This window comes from Neomonachus schauinslandi, chromosome X, assembly GCF_002201575.2.
Source record: "Neomonachus schauinslandi chromosome X, ASM220157v2, whole genome shotgun sequence".
Lineage (NCBI taxonomy): Eukaryota > Metazoa > Chordata > Mammalia > Carnivora > Phocidae > Neomonachus > Neomonachus schauinslandi.
The window spans coordinates 46,177,641-46,199,361 of NC_058419.1; the positions used below are offsets into that span (position 1 = coordinate 46,177,641).

At 45.9% G+C, this 21,721-nt stretch overlaps 2 protein-coding genes across 4 annotated transcripts in view; both read left to right on the forward strand.

Moving 5' to 3' along the window:
• BTK (Bruton tyrosine kinase) overlaps positions 1–14,984 on the forward strand; it is a 32,676-nt gene extending 17,692 nt beyond the window's left edge. For all 3 annotated transcript variants that reach the window (XM_021695799.2, XM_044911510.1, XM_044911509.1), the window contains exons 6-19: positions 3,778–3,906; positions 4,194–4,261; positions 5,434–5,621; positions 6,040–6,102; positions 6,684–6,738; positions 6,951–7,030; positions 7,197–7,324; positions 8,371–8,445; positions 8,930–9,101; positions 9,620–9,836; positions 10,880–10,944; positions 11,549–11,667; positions 12,198–12,355; positions 14,482–14,984. In XM_021695799.2, coding sequence (XP_021551474.1) covers positions 3,778–3,906; positions 4,194–4,261; positions 5,434–5,621; positions 6,040–6,102; positions 6,684–6,738; positions 6,951–7,030; positions 7,197–7,324; positions 8,371–8,445; positions 8,930–9,101; positions 9,620–9,836; positions 10,880–10,944; positions 11,549–11,667; positions 12,198–12,355; positions 14,482–14,553 — 1,589 coding nt within the window. In that variant the 3' untranslated portion in view covers positions 14,554–14,984. The remainder of the gene's footprint in view (positions 1–3,777; positions 3,907–4,193; positions 4,262–5,433; positions 5,622–6,039; positions 6,103–6,683; positions 6,739–6,950; positions 7,031–7,196; positions 7,325–8,370; positions 8,446–8,929; positions 9,102–9,619; positions 9,837–10,879; positions 10,945–11,548; positions 11,668–12,197; positions 12,356–14,481) is intronic.
• Positions 14,985–15,690: 706 nt separating this feature from the next.
• TIMM8A (translocase of inner mitochondrial membrane 8A) lies at positions 15,691–18,727 on the forward strand. The gene is made up of 2 exons (XM_021695717.2): positions 15,691–15,907; positions 17,628–18,727. Exons 1-2 carry the CDS (start codon positions 15,776–15,778, stop codon positions 17,787–17,789), a joined length of 294 nt encoding a protein of 97 aa, XP_021551392.2. The 5' UTR covers positions 15,691–15,775; the 3' UTR covers positions 17,790–18,727.
• The last annotated feature ends 2,994 nt before the right edge of the window (positions 18,728–21,721 follow it).

Consider the following 21,721-nt stretch of genomic DNA (forward strand, 5'->3'; position numbering starts at 1 on the left):
AGCTGAAGGCAGACGCTTAACGACTGAGCCACCCAGGCACCCCAATTACTCAAGTTTCTTACACACCTACTCCTGGACTTCACATGAGATTTGCCTTCCTCCCCTCTGGTGATCTGTGGCTTAGTTTAGCTAAAGTTCCACAATCCTCTCCTCTCTTACACCTCACGCCTCAACTACTCTTCCTTGTACACAAGGTTCCACTTATTCCCACCTTAACTGGGATAGGTCTGAGTAAAACATTCCTCTCTGTGTCCTAATCCCTGTTGCCACTCATTTTCTTTTTTTTTTTTTTTTTAGATTTTATTTATTTATTTGACAGAGACACAGCGAGAGAGGGAACACAAGCAGGGGGAGTGGGAGAGGGAGACGCAGGTTTCCCGCCGAGCAGGGAGCCCGATGCGGGGCTCGATCCCAGGACCCCGGGATCATGACCTGAGCCGAAGGCAGACGCTTAACTACCGAGCCAGCCAGGCGCCCCTAAGTTATACCTCAATTTAAAAGTAAGGCCCCGGGACACCTGGGTGGCTCAGTTGCTGAAGCGGCTGCTTTCAGCTCAGGTCATGGTCCCAGAGTCCTGGGATCGAGTCCCTCATCGGGCTCCTTGCTCAGCGGGGAGCCTGCTTCTCCCTCTGCCTGCCGCTCCCCCCGCTTGTGCTCTCTCTGTCTCTGTCCAATTAAATAAATAAAATCTTTAAAATTTTTTAAAAAATAAAAATAAAAATAAATCAAAGTAGGGCCTCAGGTACCCCATATCCAGCCGCCAACTTTTTTCAGTGGCACTTTCTATGCAACGGTTGCACCCTGAGGCCTTCGCCGTGGGCTCTCTTCTTCCATGTCCCCGAACACGGCAGTGCACACTTTAATGGTATAGCACCACCGATAAGGGTCTGCATTCGCTTTAGAATCTTTGTTTGGTCAAGCTCAGCAGATCATCTCCTAATTGCAACGTCAAAAATAAGCAAAAGGCCTGAGCTCACCAACGACAAAAGAAAGAGGGGGCATTGGCAAAACTCCAACAACCAGTATAGGGAGGAATACTTCATGTGTGCCTGAAACAGAGTTTTAGATATTATCCTGATTAGTATGAATATGAGAGAGCAGCCATCCAGGACTTGGAGAATGTGCACCAACCATTAGTGCCTCCCAGACAGGACCGGCCCTATGCATTGGTGCAGTAGTCTTTCCTGGTTCTCTCCCTTGGACACTGTGTGGGTCAGCTCGGGCTGTAATAATAATAATAATAAAATACCATAGAGCAGGTGGCTTAAACAACAACTATTGATTTATCACAGTTCTGGAGGCTGGGGCGTTCAAGATGAATGTGCCACTGGATTTGGTTTCTGGTGAGAACTATCTGCCTGGTTTGCAGAATGGCTCCTTTCTCATATGGCAGAGAGAGAGAGAGAGAATCTCTCTCGAGTCTCTTCTTATAAAGGCACTACTCCCATCATGAGGGCTCTGCTCTTGTGACCTAATCACCTCCCTAAGTCTCCATCTCCTAATACTATTACCTTGAGGGCTTTATCATATGCATTTTGGGGCAGGGGGGGACACACAAACATTTAGTCCATAACAGACACTCTACTTCTGCGATTCTCTCCCAAGTAGCTGGAAATACCAGCTCTGCAAACACCAAATTGGCCAACAAAAGAAAGGGGGTCATCTTCACGGGGTCTTTTAAGAGGCAGGCAGTATTTGGGAACATCGGGTGAGCTCCTTAGGATCCACTGGAGGTAGAGAGGGCAGAAAGCATTATGTGCCCCCGTTAGCATATTAGCATAGCTTAGTTTAGCAGAGCAGTCGGGTGTTGATTAAAAATTCTTGGCAGGTCTACCAGGGTCTAGGCCTGCACCAGAGGGTCTTCAAATTCCCTGGGTGAAGAATAATGGTGAGGGGAGGGAGGGGCAGAGAGTGGAGGTAGGGAGAGCAATCAGTCCTGGCTGGTATCTGGAACATTGTTCAGAATTGCCAGTGCCTGATAATAATAAAAGACAGACTTTTGGTTGGTTTTATTATTGTTTTAAAATCCTCTATAGATGGGCGCCTCTATAGACGGCTCAGTCGGTTAAGTGTCTGCCTTCAGCTCAGGTCATGATCTCAGGTTCCTGGAATCTGGGATCGAGCCCCATGTGGAGCCCCTTGTCATCGGGCTCCATGCTCAGCAGAGAGTCTGCTTCTCCCTCTCCCACTGCCCCTCCCCCCCCTCATGCTCTCTCCCACTCTCTCTCTCTCAAATAAATAAATAAAAATCTTTAAAATCTTTAAAATAAAATAAAATAAAATTCTCTACAGACAGTGCAGCCCCTTATAGCTTGTACCTCCATCTGAATAGCTCCTACCACCCTGTGCTTGGTATGATGGTGAAGGGGAGTGCTGAGAAAGTTAGGGGTTAGGGTGGGCAGGGGACTAGTGGTTAGAAGTCTTCAAATCCATGTTTAGAAAAGCATCAAAATAGCACTTAAAAAAAAAAAAACAGCACTTTTGTTCATTTGCCTGTAAAATGCACCTGGCCACCAGAAGCTTCTAGGCTTCCCCCAAAGTCTTAAGTGAATGGAGTGTGACTAGCAAGCTCTTAAGAACTTGAGTTGGTCTCTATAGAGGAAAGTTGTGCCTTGTTTTTATCTTTTAAAAAAGTTATGTGGGCTTCCTCTTAACAGTAAACACTGAAATGTGTAGGTACATTTCTTTTTTTTAAAGATTATTTATTTATTTATTTGAGAGAGAGCATGAGCGGGGGGAGGGGCAGAGAGAGAGAGGGAGAAGCAGACTCCCCACTGAGCAAGGAGCCCGACCTCAGGACTCTGGGATCATGATCTGAGCCGAAAGGCTGATGCGTAACGGATTGAGCCACCCAGGTGCCCCTCAAATGTGCATATTCTTAGACTGGTTGAGGTCTTTTTGCCCCAATGCTAGCTGTTGTCAGTTATTTCAGTTGTCTTTGCTTCTCTGTTATCTGACAACACGATCCCAGGATGACTTGTCTAATTGAGTTCATGCTAAGATTCTTGAGATGCCACAGTATTAAAACAAGTGATACCAATTCCTCCTATCTGCAAACCACTCTATTCTTTACAAAGTACTCTGGCTTCTGGGAGACCGTTTGAGCCTCATGACTCTGTGAAGGAAATGGAGGTGCTGTGTTCATCTCCCACAATGAGCTCAACCCACCTCGGAGGCCCTAGGAAGAATGGAACCATGTTTATGCTAGAAGCAGAATCACTTCATTTGTTCCTGAGTGCCATTCTGTTGACTGTTCTCTCAACACTGAAAGCCTGACGCAGACATTCTCACGAAAGCAAATATCTCCAAAAGATCACTCAGGTAGCTGGGACATTGGTGTGCTGAGAACTGGAGTGAGAGTTTGGCTTGGGCACATTGTTTCCTGTATCTGCGAAAGAACACCATAATCAACACTTTGCCTTACAAGAAGATTGAAATGGTTACTGGGAAAACAGACTATTATATATATATATATATATATAAGTATATATATATATATATTTTTTTTCCCTCTTGGGCTCTGGCGACATCAGATATGCTTATCTTGGTAGTCAGGAGATAGTCATCATGACAGCCCACTGCAGAGAACTGCACAAGAACTTCCCAGGGCCAGGGATGTGAGCTAACTGGTTCTGTCACCTGCTTTCTTCGGGTGGGAGAGGAAGGGGCAGTTGTTCGAAGCTCACCACTAACCTTAGTCAAAGAGGAAAACATGCAAATGGTGGATTCTTCAGAATGTCAGATGTGATCTCTTTCTCTCTTTTCTCCCTGCTACAGTCATCCGGTACAACAGTGATCTGGTACAGAAATACCACCCTTGCTTCTGGATCGATGGGCAGTATCTCTGCTGCTCTCAGACAGCCAAAAACGCGATGGGCTGCCAAATTTTGGAGAACAGGAATGGAAGTAAGAGATCTGATCAGTATAATTTCTCCCTCTTTTGATTCTATCGGTCACTCTTTAAAGGGTTGGCCAATGCACAAAGGGGCCTGGGGAAGGGGATAGGTTGGGGCTGACATCCCACTGGCGCTCTGCTCTCCAAACCATGTGACTTGGCACAGGGCTGTATGCACTCAGACTTTTCCTAACTTTCCTAAAGGCACTGTATACAAAAGCTAAGCCCCTGATCAAACCTGTCCCTGGGCCCTTTCCTAAGACGCATTCTATATCAACACTGGTTTCTTACTTTGCAGGCTTAAAACCTGGGAGTTCGCACAGAAAGACAAAAAAGCCCCTTCCTCCCACGCCTGAGGAGGACCAGGTATACAGGAAAATTGGTGCAGATACTACTTAAATAGAAACTTACACGGGTGCTTGGCTGGCTCAGTCAGTAGAGCGTGTGACTCTTGATCTTGGGGTTGTGAGTTCAAGCCCCATGTTGGGCAGAGAGATTACTTAAAAAATAAAATTTAAATTAAAAAAAAAAAAAGAGGGGCGCCTGGGTGGCTCAGTTGTTAAGCGTCTGCCTTCGGCTCAGGTCACGATCCCAGGGTCCTGGGATCGAGCCCCACATCGGGCTCCCTGCTCTGCGGGAAGCTGCTTCTCCCTCTCCCACTCCCCCTGCTTGTGTTCCCTCTCTTGCTGTGTCTCTCTCTGTCAAATAAATAAAATCTTAAAAAAAATAAAAATTAAAAAAAAAAAGAAAGAAACTTCCAGTCACACCCTGAAAACACACCAGTCTTAGAACTCCCGTGGGACTTGGCAGTGTTCATTGGTGTTCTTGTGGAGAAATGGGATTTGTCCTAAAAAGGACAAATCTTACCACTCTTCAGCGGTAAGATAGAGGGCTATTAGGAAGTTCTTGGCAACAATTTAATCCAATCACCTGTTTAAAATGAAACAAAGACCGGGTTTTTTAAAATGAAAAATATTTTCAAACATAAAGTTGTAAGAATTTCACAGTAAACACCCATATACCCAATACTTGATTCTACCACTAATATATTATTTTAAAAATTGATTTTTTTTGGTTACTTTTTGAAGTCTAAAGAGCACTTTCTCATATTTTGTAAGTAAGCAGGCGTTATTATGCTCATTTTAAAACAAGGAAACCAAGATTCAGAGCCACTTAGTAGATCCATGTACTAGTTTAGTGCCAAGGTTTCTTAATCGTGGCTGTTCATGGTTTTTGTCCAGGAAGCTTTAAAAATATTGATGCTTGGGCCCCACCCCCAGAGATTTTGACATAACTGGTATAGGAAATTGCCTGGGATTGTTAACTGCTCTCTAGATGATTCGGATGTGCACTCCAGGCTGAGAGCCCAGCATAGATACTTGAGAATCGTTGAATGAATGCTGAATAAACCTTTTTTTTTTTTTCTAATGCCTGATCAAGGTTAGGCTGGTGTCTCTAGTAAGCCAGAGAGTTGGGGGAGAAGAGGAGGGTGCTTGATATCTAGCCAAACACCCCTACTTTTTTCCCCAACAACACAGATCTTGAAAAAGCCACTGCCCCCTGAGCCAACAGCAGCACCTGTCTCTGCGAGTGAGCTGAAAAAGGTTGTAGCCCTTTATGATTACATGCCAATGAATGCAAATGATCTGCAGCTACGAAAGGGTGACGAGTATTTTATCCTGGAGGAGAGCAACTTACCCTGGTGGAGAGCGCGGGATAAAAATGGGTGAGTCCACTCCAGCTCTTCTGGAACTTTCTGCCCACCCTCTCCACACGTGTGCAGAAGCATGCAGCGTAATTCCCCTACTCATTATCCCAATCAGCAATTGTTGTTCCCACCCCAAAGGGAATATGCTGTCCCGCCAAATACTTCCCAGAGTGCTCTACTCGTGGCCACATCTCTGAGCCTGTAGGGTCTGGCCCATATGTTGTCATGCACATATAATCAGTGCCACATGTGCAGAAGCTACACACTTCACTGGCCTAGCCATGCATCAGTGACATGGTCTTCTTTGAGGGAGGGGCGTGGCTTATAGATCTCCATTTGAGATTGGTTCTGAGCTCAGAGATGCGGGCCTATGAATCTGTCTCCACCCCCAAGGATGAGAAGTGCTGGATGATCTAACAAATTGTCTCCTCTACAGACAGGAAGGCTACATCCCTAGTAACTATGTCACCGAAGCAGAAGACTCCATAGAAATGTATGAGTGAGTATGCTTATGTGCCCAGCACACAGTCTTCCCAGAGGAACCGAAGATAGGGTATACATGTTTATACTTTCAATACATTTATTTCAAGATATTTACTAAAGTCAGTGCCAACAGGGTCAAATGATGCCACCACCCTAAGTTAGCAGCTCTGTCTTATCCTCACACCAAACACCCTTTGCTTATGAGAGCTGGAGAGGTCACCATGCCCTCCCCCCCAAATCCAGAAGAGCCACTCAAAGAAAAGGATTTGACAACTGGATAGGAAACATTTACAAGGGTGAAAATGTCAAACTTCTGTCACTGTCCTTTCTCCCTAATCGTGGAAATGGATTGTCCTTGGGTGCCCTGTCCCTGATCCTGTCCCAGCACCCCTCTGCCACCTGCCTTTTGTCCTCTACTCTTCATTTCCAACCAGGCTCTGGGAAAGGGATGCAGGGTGCTATGCACATGATAGGTACTCAATAAGGAGTTGAGTGAACTGACTGAACCACTGGCATAGATGAACTGTGGAAGGCGCTCTGACCTCTAAGCTGCTAACACCATGGCCTAAGAGCCACTGAAGCATTCTCCCTTTACAGGTGGTATTCCAAACACATGACCCGGAGTCAAGCTGAGCAACTGCTAAAGCAAGAGGTAAGGGTGTGACCACAGGCAAACGGCATTCTCCTTGCACAAGCGAGGGCTTGCTGCTCTCTGTCGCCTCAAGGCAAGGAGGTGTCAAGACTGCCATTTTATGGAAGGGCAGTAAAATTAGGGCTTCAATTTTTCTCTCAAGTTTGGGCAGGCGGAATGCAGGTGTGAGTGCCACTTCCTCCTTAAAGTCGGCTTCTTTTTCATCGTTTCAGGGGAAAGAAGGAGGTTTCATTGTCAGAGACTCCAGCAAAGCTGGAAAATACACTGTGTCTGTGTTTGCTAAATCAACAGGGTGAGTGTTACTGTTTCAAGGCCCTGGGGACAACGGAAAGAGGTATTTTCATGGTGCGCCCCTCCTACTGTCTCTGCCCCTTAACACTCAAAATTCATCTCACTTTACTTCTTGGGTCCTGCTAACCCTTGTTCCCAAGTCACTGACTCAGCCTCCACTTCTTCAGGGACCCTCAAGGGGTGATCCGCCATTACGTTGTCTGCTCCACACCTCAGAGCCAGTATTACCTGGCAGAGAAGCACCTTTTCAGCACCATCCCTGAGCTCATCAACTACCATCAGCATAACTCTGCCGGTGAGTATCAGGGGCACCAGAGAAAAAGGATGTGACAAGAACCAGGAGAGGCGGGTGCCTGGGTGGCTCAGTTGGTTGGGCGACTGCCTTCGGCTCAGGTCATGATCCTGGAGTCCCTGGATCGAGTCCCGCATCGGGCTCCCTGCTCGGCGGGGAGTCTGCTTCTCCCTCTGACCCTCCTCCCTCTCATGCTCTCTGTATCTCATTCTCTCTGTCTCAAATAAATAAATAAAATCTTTCAAAAAAAAAAAAAAAAAAAGAACCAGGAGAGGCAATTTGGGACAAGGCGGTGAGGGGAAGAAAAAGCCTCATAGGGCAGGGCAAATTTGGTGAAAGAAAACCCCAATGATGCTAGGGCGAGATCAAGTAAAGAGGCGGTCAAAGGCCCACTTTATAGCCAGTAGGGAGTGACTTCTTATCGGGTGACTGATGCTCAGTGCTCAGGAAAGACATAGAAGATCCTGGTAATTAACAAATGAGCAAGTACTTGTTGAGGTCCTACTGTAAACAGCAATTTTCTGGGTACTGGAGGAGAACACAGTGAAATTATCAGTCAAGGTCCTTGCCCTCAAAGAACATACAGGTTGGACAATACCCGAAGACAGTGTCTAAGTAGGGTGGACATTTGAAAACCTGGAGATTGGTGAGGGCATGAAGACATGGGATAAGCTTCACTCAGAAGACTTGCTGCTATCTGCTACCTCCACGCAAGGCAGTCTCAAGGCCGTCATCTTAGGGGGTCCCAATGACACTTTGCAGTGTCAAAAGCAGAAGTTGGATGTGAGCTAAGCCTGGGTTGGGAGGTGGGGATATATTTAGTTGGGGAGTGTATTTCAATGAGTATTTTCTGTCTTTTTTTTTCTTCTGAAAATTCTTTTGTGAGAGGAGAAGCTTCCGGAAACATTGGGGTTCGTGGAGATCCCCTGGGATTCAAACTGTATCGGAAAGATGACTGTCAGAAGTGTCAGGCTTTACGTGAGGCTGTGCGCAGCAGCCCACCTCCTACGCTGCGCCAGCAGCATGACCCTCTCCTCTGTATGTTTCAGGGCTCATATCTAGGCTCAAATATCCAGTGTCTCAACAAAACAAGAATGCACCTTCCACTGCGGGCCTGGGCTACGGTAACTGCTTATTTCTCTAGGGTAGGGTGGATGGGCCAGTGACAAGGACCACTTTGGCAGACGCAACTAGACCTTGCAGCACACTGTTCCGCACCAGCCGCCTCGAGGAAGATTAAGTCAGGGCCAAACAAGTTATTTAGTACTTTTTCTCCCTCTGGTGGCTCCTACTGGGACTGCAAACACACAGATTCATAAAGGGATTATTTTTTAATTGTGTGATTAAAAAAAACATAATCATGAAGGGATTTTAAGAGGTTGTCTAGTTTCTCCTTTCTTTATGGCTGCCTGGCACCTAAAATGCCAATTCCTCCAACCAGTAACCACCCCGTCCCTGAGGTTTACCCAAGCAAAGATAGATTAGTACTCCTGAGCATTTCCCTTTTACCGCTTGCCTTTTTCTACCCCCAGTAGGGATTCTTATCTATTGTAGGAATTACACATACACGACTCCCCAAAAAATCACATCAAGGCTTTGTTGTTATAGGATCATGGGAAATCGATCCAAAGGACCTGACCTTCTTGAAGGAGCTGGGGACTGGACAGTTTGGGGTAGTGAAGTATGGGAAATGGAGAGGCCAGTATGATGTGGCCATCAAGATGATCAAAGAAGGCTCCATGTCCGAGGATGAGTTCATTGAAGAAGCCAAAGTCATGATGTGAGTTACAGCCCAAACTCAACCCTCAACCCAGTTGCTGGAGTCTAGGAATTACCAGGACAGTTTCCACTGTGGCTTAAGGTGACTTAGAGTGAGAGAGATTTGGGACCAGGGCCTGAGGTCAATCTTTGATTGGCGGGAGTACTAACTGCTAAGGTAACCATTTCTCTGCCTTAGATATTGGTGGATAACAGTGTTGGTCTTGGGTGTATACTACCTCAGTAGCATTTGGGGATAAACATGAAAAATGAGACTTTCAAAGGGAAGACGGATTCTGACTAGCCTTAGTGTTCAGTCGGCCCTGAGCTTATTTTCTGTTCTGTTTGGGCTCCGTATCCCTGCCCGCCCTCACATATTAGGCACTTTTGGGGTTCAGGGTGGGAAGGAGGAAGCTCAACTTGTTATCATGGGCCCTTATCTGATGCTCTACTTCCAGACCAACCCCTTTCCTCTCCAGCCCCTTTCTCATTAGTATGGAGAGCCAGAGAGGGAGGACTGGTTTGTTGCCTCTCCCGTAGGAATCTTTCCCATGAGAAGCTGGTACAGTTGTACGGCGTCTGCACCAAACAGCGCCCCATCTTCATCATCACCGAGTACATGGCCAATGGCTGCCTCCTGAACTACCTGAGGGAAATGCGCAACCGCTTCCAGACTCAGCAGCTGCTGGAGATGTGCAAGGATGTCTGCGAAGCCATGGAATACCTGGAGTCAAAGCAATTCCTTCACCGGGACCTGGTAGGACCTCAGAAGGATTGGCCTGGGACCAAGGACTGAGGGGGTAGAAGCAACAGCGGAAGAAAGATAGATCATACCTGGATGAGGAGGGTGGCCGGGACCATCGTTTCAGTTTTATCCAGAAAACACTGAGAGTTAGGTGAGCCCGTGCCCCAGTGGTCAGCCAGTTGAGGATCTCCAGCCTCAACACTACAAGTCGCGCCATGATGGAAGCTGGAGCCGTGACCCATGCCCAGCCCCCTACGGCAACAAGGAAATGGTGGGGTCCCCCACCCAGGACAGAAGGGCAACACCGCTTCCCAGTGGGGCTGCTCCTGGCACAGAGTCATCACTTGGTTACATCAGAGTCATATCCTGGGGGTCTGTGGGTAACATTCGTTGTTGTTGTTGTTTTTCAATGTTATATATTAGCTAGCAAACACTGAAAAACACATCTGAAAAAACTGAATTTCCAGCCTCTCTTGACAATCTTGGCCACCCTGAAACATCAGGCTCATTCTCACAGGCCACGCTAACAGTCCCCTGGAGCTGGGGAGCAGCTCACCTCCTTCGGACCAAAGGGCGTGCTCTGCATTTTCCTGTAATCTACCCACCCCACTTCCCTCTATCAGTTCGGCTGCCTGGCCTCTAGAGGCCTCGGAGTTTTGTGCCCCTGTCTATGGCAGCCAGGCCAAGGCTCAAATTGTCTTAGCCCCACTGGCAGGAAAGCGAACACAACAAAACAAAACACACTTGCCCTGGGTTCTCCCTCATTCTCTCAGCAATTCAGTAGAGGACAGGGTGTAAGGGAATCGTCGGTGTGAATGAAATCATTCTGCATGCCCTCCGATGCTTTACTTCTGTCTATACCTCAGGTCGCTTTAGATGTAGTGGAAATGCATCCGAGTTTCTCAGTGGCATCACCTGACTCCTGCTGGGTGGGAAAGTGTCTCTTGAGTTGAAAGAAATGAGGCTTCCCTGGCTTCATTCCCCTGGTGGGCAGAAGCTTGGTGCCTTTAACCTGTGTGCTGGGGACAGAGTCTCACTGGTAACTTGTATTACAGGCGGCTCGAAACTGTTTGGTAAATGATCAAGGAGTTGTTAAAGTATCTGACTTCGGCCTCTCCAGGTGGGTGTGCCTTTTTCATCTTTCCCTCTAAAAGTAAAAATAGCACAGTACAAACATGAGGCAGCATTATTGGTTTGAATCCTCTCCCTTTCTGTTTTCCCCCTCATTCTAGTCTTTTCCACTCTCTTTTCCACTCTTTTTCTTTCTCTGAATTCTTCCTCCTTTTGTTTTGTTGTAATATCCCTCTCCTTGCCTTTCTCCCTCCGCCTTTTTAAAGCTAAGATTCCCCAATACCTTATCTTGATCTGTTAATCCTGTTGTCTTTGCCCCCCCCCCCCCCCCATGCCTCCTTCTTTCCTCATCAGTCTAATTCCCACTGGCAAGGGCGGCATAGAAGGAAGGATAAAACAGAGAGGGGGACAGAGAAGAGGAGGGGAGTACCTAATAGATCTTATTTCACGTCATCTTTGCCGTAACCATATCGTCAATGAGGAAAGCTAAATCAGATATGAAAACAGGAATACACTAAAAGTAACGTTTGTAAAAGACACTGGGGGGCCTGCAAGCATGTATTTCCTCAGTACCTGCAACTGTGCCAAGAAAATGTAAGTAAATGTCAAGCTCTCCAAAATCGTAACAGTAACAAGTCCTGACCCCTCGGCAGGTATGTCCTGGATGATGAATATACAAGCTCAGTAGGCTCCAAGTTTCCAGTCCGGTGGTCTCCACCCGAAGTCCTTATGTATAGCAAGTTCAGCAGCAAATCTGACATCTGGGCTTTTGGTAAGTGGAGGGAATTATACAGATTATACAGCTCAAAGGAAGAGGAATGCAATGGGGAAATTGATACTTTGCAACCTGCACAGAGAGATTATGATGTGTTGTTTTCCTTCCCCTAACCCTTCGGAAGTGCTTGCTATTGTCAGGCACCACAGGGGTTCCTGAGGATAAAAAGAGTAACCTAGACATGATCCCTGCCTTCTTGGAACTTACAATATATTGAGAGGAACAAACAATTTGTTCAGTATTCCACAGCTTCTGAATACTGATTATGTACCAAGGGACGCTGCCAGACCCTCTAATTACAAAGACAAATAAGAGGCTGTCTCACTCCAGAGGAGCTAATTGTCCAGTCCAACCCTGACTACCCTCCAGCATGGTCAGTACGAGAGCAGAAGTTTGGACAAAAATGTAAAATTCACAGAGTGGGGAATCAGCTGAAATCTAGTATTTGAGGTTGATCTAGGAAGACAAGGAGCCCAACTACCCAAAGAGACTGCAGATCGACTTACTGCATTTTTTTCATTTCCTAGGGGTTTTGATGTGGGAGATTTACTCTCTGGGGAAGATGCCATATGAAAGATTTACTAACAGTGAAACCGCTGAGCACATTGCCCAAGGCCTACGTCTCTATAGACCTCATCTAGCTTCAGAGAGGGTATATACCATCATGTACAGCTGCTGGCATGAGGTAAGTGTTTTGGGGGGACCTCTCAAATTATTTCCTTGAGCCTCCTTTCCCATTTAGCCAGCCAGGCCCCCAGGCTCCACTCTCCCCAGCCGTGTGGCAGCTGGGCACACACTGATAGCCACACACATCCTGGGCCCCACCTGTACCCCAGTCCTTTCATGGCCGGAGACTTTCCCAGGCTCATCTAGTTCCCACTAGAGTATCCTCAGCAGACCACATTACCAACTCAGGTTCGGGGGGAGGGGATGCTGTGGGGCCATGTCGCCTAGCATAAGCAGGCAGCTAGAGGCATTTGGCCAAATGTATGGACACTTCAAAAGAAAAGCCATTAAAATGTATGTTCATTCCTTTGGAAGTCATTAGCCCTTTCTTCTATTAGACTAACTAATTGCCAATCTTTTTTGGCTGTGATCCTAACTGGAATTCAAAAAACAAACAAACAAACAAACAAAAACCCTCCTGAAAGGGAACTAAAATAGGTCGTGGTCATTTTTTTTTTTTAAATGGGGTGCATCGTGGGGTATGTGGGTAGATGTGGTATTTTGAAAACAGGGAGCCTGTCCCACTATTACTAAAATGTTTTATTGCTCTCACCGTGGGTTCTTTCAGAGGTGCTTTCTCCACTTTTTGGTAGGTCCTTGGCAACCTTAATTTGGCAACCGAAATCTCTAGTAGGAAATGAATGCTGCAGTACTAGAAACAGGGCAGGATGGTGTCCAACAAGCACATATGTGAATCTGGAGCCCTGTTGGGGGGCTGAAAAGTGGGGACTTGGATCAGAGCATGGCTCCTTTCCCTTCAACAAATAACTGAGGTCACAGAGGAAGTGTGGAGAAAGGGACAACCATTTCCCTTCTCTCGCCTGTGCCATGCAGGATTAAGGGGGACTGACTGTGCTCCCTCGCAACTAGGACATCCTCACTCCGCTAGTTTAACTATTTCAGACAGGCCCTTTCTTCACAGCCCGTTTAAAGTAATACTCTTGAAACTGGGTGCATATCAGAATCCCTGGGGAACTCTTAAAACTGCAAATGACTGGGCCTTATCCTCAGAGATTCCAATTAGGTATGTCTGAAGCAGAACCCAGAAATGTCCTTTTAAACTTCCCAGGAAATTCTGATACTCAGCTAGGTTTAAGAACCACTGATTCAAAGGAACAAGAAATTGATGATTTTATTTTAAAGATTTTATTTATTTGAGAGAGAGAGAAAACAAGCAGCGGGGAGGGGCAGAGAGAAAGAGAGAGAGAGAGAGAGAGAGAAGCAGACTTCCCACTGAGCAGGAAGACTGATGTGGGGCTCAAGCCCAGGACCCTGGGATCATGACCTGAGCTGAAGGCAGGCTCTTAACCAACTGAACCACCCAGGTGTCCTCTGGCTTGTTATATTTTTAAATCTAAACTCCGTCTGGAGATTTGTTACCATAAATAAATACAAAGTTCTTGCTTGACTTCCTTGTATCTGTTATCCCTAATGTTCATTCATAGACTCATGGGCAGGGGCCTGAGGGATAGTCTTGGCCCAGTTTTCACAGTATGTTTAGTAAAACCCTAGGGGTTTATGGATCATGGCTGTCACAAAGGGCCTTAGTCTAGGGGCCAGACAGTGGTAATAAAATGTCCCAGGTGCTCGGGATCCCTGTTCAGTGATGCAGCCCATGGTCTTGAGATGTTAATTCCTCTGTAAAACTTTGGCTACGGTATGAAAAAATAGTGTTTGAAAGTTTACAAGATTTCAGTTCTGGCAGACATTTAAGCTTGTTTAGTTAGCCATTTTTCATTTGAGGATCCAAAATAATGATGTACTGGTGTACAAGTCTGTAATGAATTCGCCCTCAGTTTTTAATCAGTGTTTGCCAGTTTAATTTGCAAATTCTCCTCATCACATTAATAACCTGGGTTACTAAAGATGAAAAGTGAACAAGGACTTCATGGAGCACTTCAATTTCTTTTCCTTTTTCTTTCTTTCTTGTGTGTGTGTGTGTGTGTGTGTGTGTGTGTGTAATTGACAGGGTATGCTACAGGGCATATAGTATATACTTAATAAACATTTCTGCTTACTCATTGCATTTCCCTTGAATTCTGGATTCTAGCCCACTGTAACATCCTGCTTTTTCTTTGGTTTTAGAAAGCAGAGGAACGTCCCACTTTCAAAATTCTTCTGAGCAACATCCTAGATGTCATGGATGAAGAATCCTGAGCTCACCAATAAGCTTCTTGGTTCCATTCCTCTTCTCCACAAGCCCCAATTTCACTTCTTCAGAGGAATTCCCAGGCTTACAGGCCCTGGAGCCTTGGGCTCTCAATGAGTACACAAAGGCCCCTCTCTACATCTAGGAATGACTCTCTTCTTTGATTCTCTGAGATAGTACCTTCTGAGCAAAAACCAAGGAATTATTGTGCCTGGTATTGTCCTCAGAGAGACAATTTTCCAGGAGTATTAAGACAGACTGAATTTGGGATGGAAAGTTTGGGGGAGGGAGGGGTGTAAATAGCCTGACAAGGGGTCCAACAGCTCTTTGGGTAGGCATTAGAGCTTGGGGGGAGGAAGGCAGAATTTGGCAAGAATAAAATGGTGTCATAAAAATGGGAGGGGAGGGTGTTTTGATCAAATAAAATTACTGTAAAGCATGAAGTTTTCTTGCTATCTCAATTAATCATGCAACCTCCCTGGAGCGCCCTGTCTCAGTGTTCCAGAAAACTGTTGTGTGGCATTGGTTTGGCAAATTCCTACTTTGAGAACTCAAGATCCTCAGCAATTTAACCCCTCTGGCTCTTGGAAAATTCTGGCTCTGAGTCAGAGACAAACTCACAAGCAAAGCACCAGTGCCTGGCACACAGCGGGCATGTAATATTACCGGAATGAATCTGAAAGTTGGGGACAAATTCTATCGGAGCCTCTTTCTCCTCCATCAGGAGGCAAAACACCCTCAAAGAAAACTGGATGGCTAAGAGACGGGCCAAGCAGTCTGGGCCAAGAAAGCACCAGCACCGCACCAGGAAAAGCGCGGGCCAATTTGGAAGTGGGCAGGGGCGGGGCTGTTGGGCCAGCCGGAAACCGGCCACGTGGTGTTAAGTAATTTCCTTTTTTACTTTTTTCCCTTTCTTTTGGGAATAACGTCTTGTCAGCGCCGCAGCACTGGGCTGCAAGCCCCGAGGCCTCAGGGCTCACGTGGGGCGCTGCTGCGGGGTCGCGGGCGGGAGCGGGGAGCACCGGCGGCTGGCTGGAGCGGCGGGGGAGGGTGGGGGCAGGGTGGGGGTGCGGGGGGGGGGCGGGGCCGCGCCCGGGGCCGCACGCCGGCGCAGTGCGCTCACAGGGCGGGCCCAGAGACGGCAGGTTGTGGTTCCGGTTCCGTGGCGGAGACACGTGAAGGTCGGTGAGTTGGTGCGGAGTTCGTCTCGGCAGGCGTGGCGGCGCTGGGATGGATTCCTCCTCGTCTTCGTCCGCGGCGGGTTTGGGCTCGGTGGACCCACAGCTGCAACATTTCATCGAGGTGGAGACTCAGAAGCAACGCTTCCAGCAACTGGTGCACCAGATGACGGAACTTTGTTGGGTAAGGAGCCTGGGGCTGGGACCTGGCCACTGTACCTGCTTCCCCCCCTGCCCTTGCCCGGCGGGACTCCCCAGGACGTCCGGGATTCGGGGAGGGGGAGGACCGGTTAGCATCCCCTTGGTTTCTTCAGGTTTCTCAGATCAAGCCGGAAGGTAGAAAAGGTGACTCCGCTTCTCGGGGGACTCTCACCCCAGACCTTGGCTTTGTTGGTGCCGAGGACTTGGGATCACAGCCGACTTTTGCCCCTGTCCCAAGCAGCACTTTAGGCACCTGAGGTTGAAGCTGCCTAGTGCTGGTCACCAAGACTGATGAGAGCCACCAATACTGAGATTTTTTTTTTTTTTTTTTTTAGCCCCGGTTCCCAGGGAGTGAGTCTCCTGTTCCTGGACTTCTCAGGGTTTACCTGGATTACCCAGTTGCTGTTGCCCGTGAGAAATGAGTGGCTCTAGCCCACTAACTGTAAAAGTGGCGTAATCTCCCCCCCACACACACACACTTGCTTTCTTGTTGGATTGTTGTGTAATACCAAGCTCTTTCGGGTTTGAAGGTTGAGGAATTGAGTATGCTCTGTGAGGGGACTTTGGCAAAAGGGCGGAAGCATTTGCAGCTGGGGATCAAAGTGTTCTCCGGCTGCCAAGGACAGCATAACCGCCATGCCTTGTGAAAGAAAAAAAAAACCCTCAGGATTTAGAGGCTAAGGATAATTTTCCTTGGAAGTGGAGAGTCTGAGGCTTGTGTACACAGCAGAGAATAACGAACAAAATTCATTTGAACCACTTACTTGAACTATATACAGTCATCAGTTCCGTAGTCCCTTTCACATAAACCTATGGTATTGCTGGACTCTGACCCTAACAGATGCTTACCTATGTACTCCTTGGTGCTTTGATTCTTTAAAAAAAATAAAATAAAATAAAAATCTGTGATTCTTTGGCCAGAAGCGGGTGTGGTTAAGGACTCCTTTAAGAATCTGTAAGCCGTGGGCCCTTTAGGAAAATTCATACAGTTCTCCATTCATCTTGAGAGTATTCAAGAACTTCTGGCTTAAGTAGACAAGGTTATAGAATCCTGGGTAATAAATTCCTTTTTTTTCTTTGGTAGGTTTTAGGGTGTCACGCGATTTATTCTTTCACCCTTTTTTCCCTGCAGTTACTCTAAAGGCATTTAATGGTGGCAACATTGTGGAGTTATAACCAGAATCAGTGAAAGGTTACTCCACTTGTATTTTGCTCCCCCTCCCCCCCCTTTTTTTTTAAAGATTTTATTTATTTATTTGACAGAGAGGGAACACAAGCAGGGGGAGTGGGAGAGGGAGAAGCGGGCTCCCCGCTCGGCTCGATCCCAGGACCCTGGGATCATGACCTGAGCCGAAGGCAGACGCTTAACCAACTGAGCCACCCAGGTGCCCCCCCCCCCCGCCCTTTTTTTTGCTCTGTAATAGCTCCACCATTTTCTGTTCCAATAACTTGGGGCAAAATATCTCTGCCACGGTTTCCCTCTTTGTAAAATGAGGATTAATGATAGTGTCTGTTTTGTAGGGTTGTTGTGAGAATTTAATGTAACTGCTTGCCACATGCCAAATGTGAAATAGTAACATACCAGATACTGTTTTTAGGTGAAGTTTTTCCTATAAATAACAAGAAGTTAGCTTTCCCTCCCTCCCCCCACCCCGAATTTTTTCTCAAGTTCTCTTTGTGTTTCTGTATCTTGTCCTGAGCAGGAGAAGTGCATGGACAAGCCTGGGCCAAAGTTGGACAGTCGGGCTGAGGCCTGTTTTGTGAACTGTGTTGAGCGCTTCATTGATACAAGCCAATTCATCTTGAATCGACTGGAACAGACCCAGAAATCCAAGCCAGTTTTCTCAGAAAGCCTTTCTGACTGATCTCAGCATTACCTCTTTGGAAAAGGAAGGTAGTTCAAGAATGAAGAGCGGTTGATGGGATAGTTGAAGAAGAAAAGGCTATGGGGGAATTGGCTCCCACCTTTGTCACTCTTGGGACATCCTGTCATCTGAGAATGAACAAAGACCAATTTTGTGTGTGTGTGTGTGTGTGGAGGGGGGTGGGTTTTGAGGGTCATATGTGTACTTGATTGTGTTTTTTAATGCTAATCTTGTGAAAACAATTGACAGATGAATGGAAAACTCTACTAGATGCATATTACTGTATGTGGGACTGTGCTTTCTCAAAGTCCCATTAACTGCTCCCTATAATTTTGATAGTGGAACTGCTTTCTATAATTTGATTGTGGGACCACACAAATCTGTCATTTGTGTGGATTCATTTCAGATTTCTGGGGAGATTGGATATACATCTTTGTGTCTCTCAGAAAGGGAAGCAGTGGGAGAAGAGTAATTTGGTACTTAACTATAGGCCTCCTTAACTAGTGTTTTGACTATCAGTGCTGGAAAAAAATCTATGGGATGTTCATACAGTACACTCAGCTTTCTAGATTCTCTCCCTCCCTTATGCTGTGATTTTCTTTAATGTATAAGGTATGGTCTTGAGGTAGCACAGGTAGCCTGAGTGTCTAGAGGCCTTTAGTTACAAAGGAATCTAGTCAGTGAGCATAATTCTCATTACTAAACTGCCATGAGGAAGAAGCTTACTTACCCTGTATATCAGGGTCCGAAAAATTCAAAGATGTGCCTAAATAGGTTATAAAGATTTAGGCCAGGCAAAAACTAACAGCAGTTTCAGGTAAAAGTGCATGCCTAATGTTAATCAGTGTAGACTCCATTTATTGCATTCTTTTGATCACTGAAATAAAGGCTTCTACAAAATTCAACTCTGATTCAGAAGGCTTTCTATTCTGGTTATCACCTGCACCCTGGAGAGATTTGGTGTAGGCTGGTTCCAAGACTGAAGTGTAGCCTGTCTGGGTACTTGATCTATGCAGGGAACAGCACGGTATTCCAGGGATGTCTTGTCTGCCTTTTTTGTGAGAAAGGAGAACCTTGAGATGAGATGGGGAGGGAAGGGATTCAGTGCTGACAGCTCCCTGAGTGGAGTGGACGAGGTTATAATGACTGGATTCCCCTCCCAACTTCAGATGCTAGTAGACTGGAGTATAGACCTAACATGGAACTATGTGTTGGGAGCCTCTAGTTCTGATCCCTGAAGGTTGGGGAAATACACATTTCTAGAAGCCTCAAGTCCTTTTAGCTTTCCACCATATAGGTACCACAAGGAATTTTTTTTTTAAATCCTGGTGAAAAAATTTACGAAAGTTTAAGTGATTTTTCTGTGCCAGACACTGTTTTTGGTGCCAGGGCTTCACGAGTGCACAAAAAACAAAGCCCCTGCCCATGTGGAGCTTATGTTCTAGGAAAGGGGAGACAGGCAACAAACCCATAAATATGTCCGTTTAATGAGTGCCATGGAGAAAAAGCAGAGTCTGGGATATTAGGGAATGTTTGTGGGGCTGTTGTTATTTGAGATGCGATGGTTAGAGGCCTCCTTGGGAACGTGGCAGTTCGCTGAGACCTGAAAGAATTAAATGACCAAGCCATGTTGGTATCTGGGAAGATCATTGCAGGCAGAGATGACAGCAGGTCCAAAGGCCCCAAGGTCAGAGCAGCATGCCGTGACGCTAAGGTAGAACAGTCAAAGGTCAGTAGGGCTGGAGTAAAATGAGTAAGGAGAATGGTAAGAAATAAAGTCAGAGACATAAGCATGAGATGGATTGGGGCTGGGAGGCAGGTAAGTGCACTGATCATGTAGGGAGTTGTAGGCCATTGCAAGGACTTGGCTTTTAGCAAGCAAGATGGGGAGCCATGTGAGGGTTTTTAGCAGATGAGTGATGTGATATAACTTAAGTTTTAGGAGGGTCCGGCTGCTGTTTGGAGAACGTGTACATGTACAGTAGTAAGAATAATGGCATTTTAAAGTCCAAGAAAAATCAGGCTCTTAAGGTAGGTGTCTAGCACGTACTTTGTATCTGTATATCCCCTTTGTTTGTTTTTTTTTCCTACAAAATTTAGTGTGTTCATGGAAAACCTCAAGTCATAAAGGAAGGGTCCTTTAATCTTTGCCTTCTTATTCATTCTTCCTTATTCCTCCTTTTTCGTATGTATTACTGTTTTATTATTAACTATCATTCCTTCTTACTCTTCCTTCATATAGTATTAAAATACTCTAGTCACATTTAGACAAACGTAACTTTTTTTTTTTTTTTACAATGTTAACTGCTTGCTCAGCTAATGTACATAATGAGAGAGAGGGTCTGTTGGATTTATACAGTATGCTTGAGCACCAAGTGTATGTTCAGTACTACTAGGTACAAGATAATGGGAGAAAGAAAAGGTAGAACATTGTCCCCATCATCAAGGAGGTTAAGTATACCAGAGCAACAATTTGAGCTTTTTGCTTTGTCAATCTCAGAAACTTGAGAATCTTGATAGAAAGGTGGTACTGTCAGCCCTAATAACCCTCAAAGTTCTCATTTCAGTATTCAGGGTAGAATGCTTAAGACTCCAAGTATGAAACAAAAGGATTGAATTAGCAGACTCTTTCCCTGAAATGAAATCTTACTTGGAAGCCTAATATATAAAATAGAAAAGCAAAGCTGGTTTGGAAAGAGGCCCACTGTTGTCACCCCCACCCCCACTTCACCCACTCCTGTGGTGCCTGAGGCACTGTCTTAGGACCTCTAGGGTTTTACTAAACATACTGTGAAAACTGGACCAAGACTATCCCTCAGGCCCCTGCCCATGAGTCTATGAATGAACATTAGGGATAACAGATACAAGGAAGTCAAGCAAGAATTTTGTATTTATTTATGGTAACAAATCTCCAGACGGAGTTTAGATTTAAAAATATAACAAGCCAGAAGACACCTGGGTGGTTCAGTTGGTTAAGAGCCTGCCTTCAGCTCAGGTCATGATCCCAGGGTCCTGGGCTTGAGCCCCACATCAGTCTTCTTGCTCAGTGGGAAGTCTGCTTCTCTCTCTCTCTGTCTTTCCCTCTGCCCCTCCCCATTGCTTGTTCTCTCTCTCAAATAAATAAATAAAATCTTTAAAAAAATATAAGTCAGTTTAACCCCATGTAAGATAACATTCACATGCAAAGCAATCGGTCCTTTTTTAAAAATTTTTATTTTAATTTTTTTAAAATTAAAGAAAACCCCACTTTTCATTCCTATCAATACCTTAATAAAAAATCGGCCTAGGACGATTTTATTTCAAAGACCACCCGCTAGTGCTTCTTTTAAGACTCTTCATACTCTCTTCTAGCTTCATCTTCTGGACTCAAAAGAGGCAGATGCAGAAAAGTCTGGTAACTTGCATGTTTATTCCATGGAAGAGGAAGTATTGTTCAGATTAATTGATCTCCAGTCAAAGGGCAACAGATACAGACCACAAGGGACATCTCAAAAGGTGTGGAGGAAAAAAGGCCGAGAACTATGGTAAGGAAACCATAGGTGGTACTAACCAAGGTTGTTGAGGGCCTACGCTGCCATTCCTTGAAAGAATGGCAGAGAAGGTGATGCCAGGTGTCGGGAGAAGCAGACACCACATGGCCATGTCTGCATAGGTACTGAAAGTATATCCAAGGCCTTGTTCAGATAGTTCATTTGAATGCTACACCAGTCACAAGACAAGAGTATCCAGTTGAGGGCTGGCTTTGTGATTGGCTTCCCTAAAACAGCTGCTTCAAGGCAATGCCCAAACTTGATAACCTGACATGGAAAGTGAGCCAACAGAAGAGCAGATAAGAATATACACTAGGAGGTTACCCAGGCCATCGGGAGGTCCCACTGGGAAGACAAGCAAGTGGAACTGGTCACTACACACAGCCAAAATGACAAATGCTG